A 10,147-nucleotide genomic window follows, 5' to 3' on the forward strand; every position below is an offset into this window, starting at 1 on the left:
TAAAATCCGAACCCGGAGAACCATATAAAATAATGTTATACCTGTATTCAAAGGGCTAAATAACTAAGTTCAATTAAAACCGAAATATAGCGTCTCAACGCAGCAAGCAAAATCACAGAACTAAAATTCAAGCTCAAAAGTTTTTAACATAACATTAAAGGTAAAAAAGAAGTTTCCAAAACTGAAAGATGAAATAAAAAGAGAGAAATTCCCTTAACGGTAGGACTTCTGGAACCTAGCACGAGCACCGCGACCACCGAACTTCTTGGGCTCGCAGCGCCTTGGATCGGCGACGAGGAGGGTTCGGTCGTACCTGACAAGAATGTCCTTGATTTCCTTCTTGCTCTGCTCGTCCACATACTTCTGGTAGAACGCAACAAGAGCCTTCGCTATGCTCTGCCTTATGGCGTAGATCTGAGAAGTGTGTCCTCCTCCCTTCACGCGGATGCGCATGTCAACGCCGGCGAATCGGTGCCTTCCGAGCAGCAGGATTGGCTCGAACGCCTTGAACCGCAGGATCTCCGGCTCCACAAGCTCGATTGGGCAACCGTTGATCTTGATGAGGCCGCGTCCTCTCTTACAGTATGTGACGGCCACCGCAGTCTTCTTGCGGCCGAAGCACTGCACTTGCTCCAGTGGTTGCTGCGCCATTTTCGTCTTGCTGGCTTCCTCTTTCTCCTGCTTATTCTTCAGAGGGATTAGGGTTTGGAATGAGCTTGTGGCTGCTTATATATTGTGTCGATGAATTAGGGTTTTTTGAGTTGGTGGAATGACCATTTGGACCCTCCTTATTAATTTTTTGTTTTTGGTATGGTAAAGGGACCTAAGCCCATGGACCCTCCTTATTACACCACTGTGTCGTGGCTATACGGGCCGGGCTTTGTTCAACTAATGCCATATTTCTTTCACCGGACTGGGCTAAAATAACAATACTAATATAGAATAATTAATGGGAAAATTAGTGTCATTGACCATTATGAGACTTTAAGTCTTTAATTAACAAAAGGACCAATTATATTAAAAGGATTTAGGCATTTAGCTAATATATGTTTTAGGGTACATGACAAACTTATCATTAGGGAAAAGTTTAAAATATTTTTATTAATGAAGGCAAAACAAATGCATTGAAAACTTGAATTTTTTATATTTTCAATAAAAATTTTCTACTAATAACAAACTTATCATGTACTCTTGGGACATATGTTAGCTAAACCCATATCAAAATTATTAAGAAGGACCATATAGATATTATATTAAGAAAGAACTAACAAATAAGATTTGAAATGATAAAATTATCTTCTTTTTTTTTGTTTTTCCTCCATCATCTTTATTGTTATTATGCTTTCTCTTCTTTTTTTTACATATCTTTTTTCGTTTCTGTCAACCTTATCTTCTTGTGCATTGATACCTTTGGCAAAGGTAGAACAAAGCTACTTAAGTATAGTAAAAACATCGGTGTATAAGAAGATGAAGTCGACAGAAATAAAAAAAATATATGTCAAAAAAGAAAAAACACAATAACAATAGAGATAATGGATGAAGAGAAAATATAGAATAAAAAATTAAAAAAAAGAAAAACATAATAAAATAATTTTATTATTTTAAATTTTATTTGTTAATTTTTTTTAATATAATATTTATTTAGTCCTTTTTAATAATTTTGATATGATTAGTCTTTTTCTAAAGAGCTGATAACATTTCTTCTTATAAGAACAAAATGTTTATTGGAATAAGGAATTACAATTATCATATATGGGCTGAAGGCCCAATCACTATATCAATGCTCTAACATTAAGAGACTAGTTTACTGACCAAAAACATCAAAACCAGAGACTAAGTTCCAAGGGTCATATGCATAAATTTTTAAATTGATTTGTGATAGTCTAGTAATTATTTTATTATTCTGTTATTATTCTGTTTAAGTAAGTGTTAGTGATTTTGAATTTCGCTTTGTGTATACAGTAATCCATTAGTGATCGACAAAATTCTTAAATAAAACCTCGATTCACAAAGAATTAATTATTGACTTGTCGGATTGGGAGATAAAAAAAAAACATACATGCACAAACTTAAAAAAAAAAATTCTATATGCTTTTAATTATAGGGTGGGGCATGAGCCTTGAAGGGAAAAAGGGGATAAGGAGGATTCTCGAAATATGAAAATGGATCATCTCCAGTTTTTTTAATATTGGACAAAATGTAGTGTGATCTCTCGTCTTTGATTCTATAAATAGGACCAGACAGCAATCAATGATTAGATTAAACACTGGATACCATTCAATTTTTTTTTCCACTTGACCTCGAAATATAGTTTTTCACCATTGATATATAGTTTTTCACCATTGATAGATAAATGATTAGCATTTATTAATGATAAAATTCTAACTTATAAGTTATTAAACAAAACAGAAAAAGAAAATAGCGAAGGTGAATAAATGAATAATCGTTAAGAAATGTATATACCTTGTTAGCATAATTTGTATCGCAAGTTGATTGGTCACATTTTCTCGTAGTTGTAGCCACGACAGTACCAAAGCAGAAAAAGTATTTAATAAGCAAATGAAAGAAAGAAAGAAAGAAAGAGCAAGAGGAGTGAAAGATGCAAAGGAGGTTCCGGCAAGTTTGCAGTGCTCTGAAAGAGCAGAGTCACGTGAGATATGCAAAGATAGCATCAGCGGGTGGATACTCAAACATGAATACGATGATGATAAAGGCAACAACACCCGACGATGTTCCACTTCAAGACAAATACATTGAATACTTGTTGACACTCTTTTCGCTTTCTCCCTCTTCATGCCACTCCTTTGCAATCACATTCACTCGCCGATTCGGAACCACTCGCAGCTGGAGGGTCGCCCTCAAATGCCTCATTCTTCTCCACCGTTTGCTTCGCTCTGTTCCCGAAAACAGCCCTCTTTCCGAGCAACTCCTCTGGATTCGTTCCAATGGCTTGATCTCTCTCCACCCTTGCCATTTCAGGGACACTTGTTCTTCCTCTTCCCATTCCTACACCAACTTCATCAGATCCTATGCTCATCTTCTTCATGTCATGCTGGATTCCACAGACTTTGAAGACCAACAACAAGAACAAGTGCTTGAACTGTTGCCGCAACTGCAGATCGTGATTGATAGGGCCATGGATTGTTTCCCAGTGGGACTAGCAGCACAGAGTTTCATGGTGCAATCGGCAATGAAGCTCATAATCCGCGACAGTTTCGTTTGCTACACCAGATTCAGGAAAGAGATGGCGGCGGTTTTGGACAATCTGCTTCAGATGCCATATAGAAGCTGCATAGCGGCTTTCAACATATACAAGAAAGCATCAATGCAATCAAATCAGCTCTATGAGTTCCATGAATGGTGTAGGGCTAAAGGGTTGTGTGGTTCCTATGAGTACCCTTTGGTGGATCCAATACCACACATACAAATCAAAGCTCTTGAAACTTTTCTCAGCGGTATGTGGCAGTTAACTGAGGACGAAGAGGAGGAGAAGCCACTGATTGATGTTGAAGATGATCAAGTTAGTTGGGAGACACTGTTGGAAACCTCTGTTACTTTTCCTCATCAGAATGACATGATGAGCAGCTTCTTCTTCAGCTCTGGACATGGACATGAAGATGAACAGGCTGCTGCTAGTGCTTATAATCCTTTCTATCAGCCAAATGAACATTGCGGGAGTTTCCCTCGTAACCCTTCGTACCCTTGGGGTCTATGACAGTTTAAAGTCAAATGCAGCTTCACCATATCAGTATTTCATTGTTTCCTCCTTTTGATCATTTTTTGGTTGTTGATCACTGGTCATTATTAATGTCAAAGTAGGTGAATAAATTAATTTAGAAAACTCATAACTACAGTATTTGATCGCCCAAAATAGTTAAGACATTACACGCTAGCAACCGACTTATCCATTTAATCCGAATTTTTGTGTCAATATTTAAATAAATATTTAAAAGATATAAAAAAATTTAGAATAAAATTTAATCTCAATAAAAAATAAAAAAATTAAATGCCATAAAATTACAAAATTTTAAAAATAAAGATATTACTTTGCTAAAAATATTTGCAAAAAAATGCATCAGAATATAATTTCTAAAATCCTTTTTTTGAATAAATATTTAATATCTAAATTTTTTATTGTATTTTTAAATTTTTTGAAGACTTATTTGTCGTTACATCTTTTAAAATGATTTTTGTTAGTGATGTAAACTTTCGAATATCATTTTAGTAATTTACTGTTATAGAGGTGTTTTCTACTATACATGCTGCTATAGTTATTTCGTGCATATATATATAAAAGACAGTCTACACAAATAGCACAACTAAGTAAGTCACTAGGAAACGCTCTTCTACTCCTTTTCAGTTTACATAAAGAATGAGCAAACATTGATATATTAGTCGCCAATGGCAGATTCGCTTCATGAAATGAGAATGCACAGGATTCATCCCCAATGGCAAGGCTGAAAATCCCATGTGTATCGAACCCTTTTCATGTCAAGTTAATATAGCAATTCACAAAATTCATGTTTCTTGTTGGTTAGACTATTCATGTAAGTGTAGGCTCAGCAAAATAAATTATTCTCACAATGGTACAGCTAATCACTGGCTATCCAGAATATACAACACTATATACAAGTGCACAAGCCAATTCACAATTGATTGGCATTGCCTTTTAGAAGACCAAATAATTTTGAACAGCTGAAAATTGCAGGATGAGGGAGTAGCAGATAGAATTGATGTGATCCCGGAACCTACTTGCAAGTCACAAACAATCCTGCTTTGATGTATTTTATTTTCGGTGCCGCCGTTTCTGATCAGCTCTTTGCCTCTTCTCATCATCCCATTCTCGATCATACATTCTATTACTCAATTAAGGAAACAACTGCACAACATGATACAAGGAAACCAAACATCCAACAAAAAGCATGTGTATTTGACTTTAGTAACCTAGCTACAACTACACTAGGATCTTAAATTAAAACTCCTTCAGTCATAAAAACAGAGAAAAAGCAGCGTGTAGTGCAGACAGGAATGAATATCATGCCATCTCATCAACCAAGGACCACCATATTCTTCCTTCCATGAACTATGTTACAAATGGAGGAAAAAATGCAGACATGGTAAATAGTCAAGCAAATCGCAGTAAAAGATACACTAACAGACAAGTGATCTTGATATAAATAATTATGCATATAAACCAAAAAAGCACTGTGCAGTATAGGATACGGATCAGAATCACGACGATTCAGCTTGCTGGCTACCTCTTTACCATGAATTCTGAGACCTGGTTCATCTATGTAATTTGCATGTTGGATCATGGGTCCCTTCCTGTCTACCCTGTCTCTTCCATCATAAGCTTGTGAAACACCAATTCCTAGGGGTGGAGGTGGAGGAGCCACTGGTGAGTACTCCCCAGGTTCACCAGCTGGCAGATGCTCCCTCTTGAGCTTACGTCTCTTGGATGCAGCATTTAAATCCAACTCTTCCTTTAGAAGATTTGTTTTTTCTCTATCCCGCTCTCTCTCTCTATCCCTCTCTTCAACCTGAAGAATATATGAGCATCCCAACAATTAGAATAATGAAAACCTCCTAGTCATCGGTTGATCTAATCAAAGAACCAGAAGAGAGAAATTTATGTTAAGAAGCATAACTTTATAAATACAACCAAAAAAAGATTTAGAGAAATACAAAATCGAAAATACATTATTTAAATCATTGAAAAAAATACAAAAAAAAATCGTAAAACAGTAATAATTAAAATCACACCAAATCATGAGAAGCCATATTAACCTAAGATTAAATCTACATATGGTTATGCTTTACATGATGAATGATGTACACTTACCCCAATACCATCTCATTAGAATATTATAATGTCAACTTTTTTCAGTTGCGTTTTCAACTTGAAGCAAAAGAAAACTTCAACCATCTAGAGAACAAGTAGCACTTTATAGAAATATCATGCATTGTACTCTTGGCTACTGCAGGGAATAAAAGACCTAGTTTACGGACAGAAGCATATCTAACCAAATGAAAAACTAACTTTACTCTATTTAAGTTCTTCAACCACGCGTAAATCACCAGTACATATGATGCAGATAGCAAAACTAAGATACAACATTGATTTCTTTCTACCTTCAATGATAATGCTTCTCGTTCCTCGCGTTTCCTATCTCGAAAATCATCTTCTTTTCTGCGTTTTGCATCATCCTGGGAAACCACAGCCTCTTCAGACCGTCTCCGTTCTTTTTCTTCATGCCTTGGAGAAAGCCTTTGAGAATGTCTAGTGGCTCCGTACCTCCTATCAGCATCTTCATCACGCCTACCACCACCAACAGATTGAGGAACCATATTTGGAGGTAATGGGGGTGGTGGAGGCAGGCTTTGCCCATGGAAGCGATCATCTGCATGAGATTTTTCTATAGATACATCATTGTATCGTAATTTACTTCTATCATCCTTGCTTCTATCATCCTTAGCCTTCTCAGGGAGTCTATTGAAACCCCTTTCACTACCCCTTTCTTGCATTCTCTCAACAGATCGTTCTCTTCCATATCTTTCGATTGACCTATCCCTAGGTTTCTCCACAATGAAGTCATCTCCACGAGACTTATCCACACGGTCCAATCTCTCCCTGTGCTCTCTTTCATACCTTTCATTTCCTTTGTCTTTTGCCCTTTCCAATGGCTTATCCCCTGCCCTGTACAAACCAAGTTCTTCCGGCCCCAATTTCTCATCAGATAATCGAGGATCTACAAGCTTCTCTCTTTCAGATAATCTGATTTCATTCTCGACATCTCTTTGCTCCGCCTCCGCTTTACGCCGTTTACCAAGTCTATCAGGTTCTTCAGCAGAACTAGCTCTCTTCTGGGCTTTATCAGTAGACTTTGAAGTAACAATTGTATTGTCATGCCTAGGAGAATGAACTACACGTGAAGAGGAACCTCTTACCGAGTCAATAACATCATTTCCATCATCCTTCACCACAGAAGCCCTAATATCAGAAGACTTTACGCCACCCATCTCAGCCTTGAGCTCACTACCGGTCTCACCCTTAGTAGATGGAGCTGAGATTTTTGCAGAAGCTGAAATACTGTTACCATTAGCATTGACTGAAGAAGATAAATTAGTACTTCCAGTGTGTCTTCCCTCTGATGCATGGTTTTGTATATCCTTGTCACTGCTCAAAGAACCAGACGCTCTGGCAACAGCTTTACCAGATCTAGTATCCTCTTTTGCAGGATCTTGTTTCGAGGGCTTTGAGTGTGAGCTAGCAGGTGCCGAACGTTTCCCGGAAGCTCTTGACTGAAAACAGCAGAATTAACTTATTATTCTTTTAGAGAGGGAGGGAGGATGAGGGGATATTTAAAAAAATGTTAATGAAGAAGAAGAATAAAAGATTATGTGTGTCTAGGTTGCATGCAGAAGCCAGGGGATCCAATGCACCGGTAAGACAGAAACACTAGAAAGAAGGATTCCACAACGATGAATGGAAAGGAAAATGCCTAACTGTACAGCCTAGCTAAGATATAGAAAAGCTACCTCTGCAGCTCTCGGAACATGTTCTTCCGATGCTCTACTTACAGATTCTTCTGCTTGCTTTTGGTTTTCCATGGATTTTGTTGCTCCAGATTGTACAGCAGGTGAGGGTAAGGTTGATGGAGCATCCAATCCATTTAATGATGAATTACCCTTGAGTTTTGCTTGGCCAGAATCAGATTTTCCAGCTATTGTGCTGTCAGTTCTTTCTACCTTGCTGTCTGCAGTTTTTATTTTTGTCTGGTCTTTGACTGTGTTTACTGAGTCCAGATGTTTTCCACTGCCAGATTCAGTTTGAGAAACACCAAGACTTATCCCACTTTGTACAGATGCTGAATTTCCAGCAGAAGATTTACTAATAGATGGCGCAGGCTTCAACTCAAGATATCCCATACCGAATTCTTCATCAGTAACCCATGAAGGCTGTGTGATGGAAGAGATTTGAAGTGTTAAAACTCAACAAAATACAGCCATACCTATACCAAGTTAACAGCATACCTTCCTAGCAGCTAATGCAGCAGCAACACCAGTTGCCAGCACCTTAAGATCCTCTCTTTCATCACTTTTAATCTTAGCCACCTACATGATGATAAAATATGTAAAATAGTGCATTGATGTTCGAAATTACTAGCACAAGTTTACTATAAAGATAAGTTATAAGTTACCCGTTTTTCAAGGTTTATCCCACTCTTCCGAGTAACAGGGAAAACTCCAGAAATCTTTGTCAACATAATGAGAGAATTTCTAATTTCCATGTACTCACTAGATTCCAAACACTGAATTAATAGTCTGGTTATTCTCTGACTCCACTTCCAGTGTACCTATAAGCAAAGAAATAGAAAATTGATCAAAATAATTCACTTCTGTAGTATTTGGATCAGGAAGAAACAAGGTGCAGGCATAAAAAAATTTGGGAGGACAACCTTAAACATTAAATCTATCCAATACATGTAAGCAGATAATTTTCAGAGCAGCATAAAAGTAGCACACACTTGCCTTGATAAACTGGCCATATGTAACTCGCTGGCTGTTTGGATATCTATAATAAACAGCAAAGCCAGGCATGTTTCCACACTCACGTTCATAAATAGATTCATCACTCTGAAAAGAATTTAGGAGTTAAGGAAAAAAGATAACCGAGTACTACTGGAGCAACAATACAAAAGGATAAAAAGATTGCATAACTAATGTTATGCACCAGTAATAATCAATTACCTTCCAATAGTAAGCAATCTTCAAAGTCTCATACAGAAACCTACCAAGCCTGCCTGCCTCATATTCTGTGCAGCAACATATCATAGGTTGTAGAGTCTTACAAATCAGGACATCTATATGGTTGACGGTATTGAAAAAGGGGGTTCCGAGCGAATGAAGTGTGTGCACAAACATAGCACAATAAACAGCATCTGGCATACTGAATGTGCAGCGTGGAAATATACAACGCTGAAGAAACTCCATATTGATCTTCAAAGTGTCAGGACAGGAACTTAACCATTTGTCCTTTTCGTGAGAAAGCCGCCTATGAACTGATGCAACATTCTCTTCATGTTTATGAAGTTCACTAATCAGACGGTCAAGTGATTCTTGAATTCTTTCCTTTTCCTTCTTCCTCTTGGTGATTGCTGAGCTTGAATTGTCAGACAGCTCCTCCAAAGACTTAAGACTAGCATGCAGCTTGGCTATTTCAGACTCGTAGCGACTTTTTGGAACGTACAAATCATATAGTGTGAGGCCCCAAAATGTTGCATAAAGATCAGGAGAAAGGCTATTCCACGCTTTTGAAGGCAGCATGGTTTTAACAGACTTCTAGACTTAGGTTTGCCAGATGGAATGGCATCTAAAACACATAGGCACCAAATAAGTAAAAGTGAAACTAGGAAAAGATTATAACCTTATAGGATTTCGAGCAGAGCCAAGATCTAGAACCATACTGCCAGAATGATCTACAAGATCAGATTCTGTAGATGCATCATTTGCAGCATTATTATCATCCAACGGCCAGCAAACATCAGGACTCCTCTGAGACTTGAAAAGTCTCATCACAGGGCGATATATCAAGAAAGCAACCTATGTCCAGGAAAACGACAAGCAATAAAAAATAAACAAGTTCAAGCATAATAAATGAATAAATGTTGCAGGTGAAGGGATATAAACAGTTTTCGTGATAAAATCAAGCAGTAGTTATTATGAAATCATGCCCTAAGTTTACAAGACAAAAGTATATAGAATGGGAACACAGACCTCAGGGTCCAGGTGGTAAAGGTGGACCAGGTCATTAAGCGATGGAATGAGTGCAGCATAATTTGATGCTGGAGTAACTGCACTGCAAAGAAATTCCACATATTGAAGAAGAGTTCCATGGGATCTATCAAATTGCTCACTAACCATCTTAATGTATGGTGCATCTGCATTGATGACAATCCTGTGAAAAAAATTAAATCATGAGAACAACATTGAGTCATGGCTCCAGTATTTGTACGTTTTCTAATCTTACAGAGAACGATGTTGAGCAATAAGCAATAGGAGGGGGATCGCCAACTTCGGTTCATCTTTGGGAAGTAATGCATCTCTAAGTCTGCTAGTAGACTTTAACAATGCCTGCATCAAAAAG

At 37.5% G+C, this 10,147-nt stretch overlaps 3 protein-coding genes across 3 annotated transcripts in view; 1 reads left to right on the forward strand and 2 right to left on the reverse strand.

Annotated features, from left to right (window-relative positions):
• Window positions 1-688, reverse strand: LOC107631788 (40S ribosomal protein S16; the record flags this gene model as incomplete). The annotated part of the gene is given in 1 exon segment (XM_016335337.2): window positions 1-688. A coding segment is annotated over 1 exon segment (438 nt). The 3' UTR covers window positions 1-213.
• LOC107633929 (putative clathrin assembly protein At2g25430) lies at window positions 2,451-3,887 on the forward strand. The gene has a single exon (XM_016337516.2). The coding sequence runs from the start codon at window positions 2,600-2,602 to the stop codon at window positions 3,713-3,715; it is 1,116 nt and encodes a 371-aa protein (XP_016193002.1). The 5' UTR covers window positions 2,451-2,599; the 3' UTR covers window positions 3,716-3,887.
• LOC107631787 (THO complex subunit 2) overlaps window positions 4,361-10,147 on the reverse strand; it is a 16,522-nt gene continuing 10,735 nt past the window's right edge. The window contains 11 exon segments of the mRNA XM_016335336.2: window positions 4,361-4,856; window positions 5,224-5,540; window positions 6,133-7,302; window positions 7,540-7,959; window positions 8,035-8,115; window positions 8,202-8,357; window positions 8,533-8,637; window positions 8,752-9,373; window positions 9,428-9,603; window positions 9,778-9,958; window positions 10,031-10,134. Coding sequence (XP_016190822.1) covers window positions 4,787-4,856; window positions 5,224-5,540; window positions 6,133-7,302; window positions 7,540-7,959; window positions 8,035-8,115; window positions 8,202-8,357; window positions 8,533-8,637; window positions 8,752-9,373; window positions 9,428-9,603; window positions 9,778-9,958; window positions 10,031-10,134 — 3,402 coding nt within the window. The 3' untranslated portion in view covers window positions 4,361-4,786.

This window comes from Arachis ipaensis, chromosome B03 (assembly GCF_000816755.2).
Source record: "Arachis ipaensis cultivar K30076 chromosome B03, Araip1.1, whole genome shotgun sequence".
Lineage (NCBI taxonomy): Eukaryota > Viridiplantae > Streptophyta > Magnoliopsida > Fabales > Fabaceae > Arachis > Arachis ipaensis.

Coding starts and splice junctions, on each gene's coding strand:
- LOC107633929 (XM_016337516.2), top strand. CDS start 2,600: ATGCAAAGGAGGTTCCGGCAAGTTTGCAGTGCTCTGAAAGAGCAGAGT.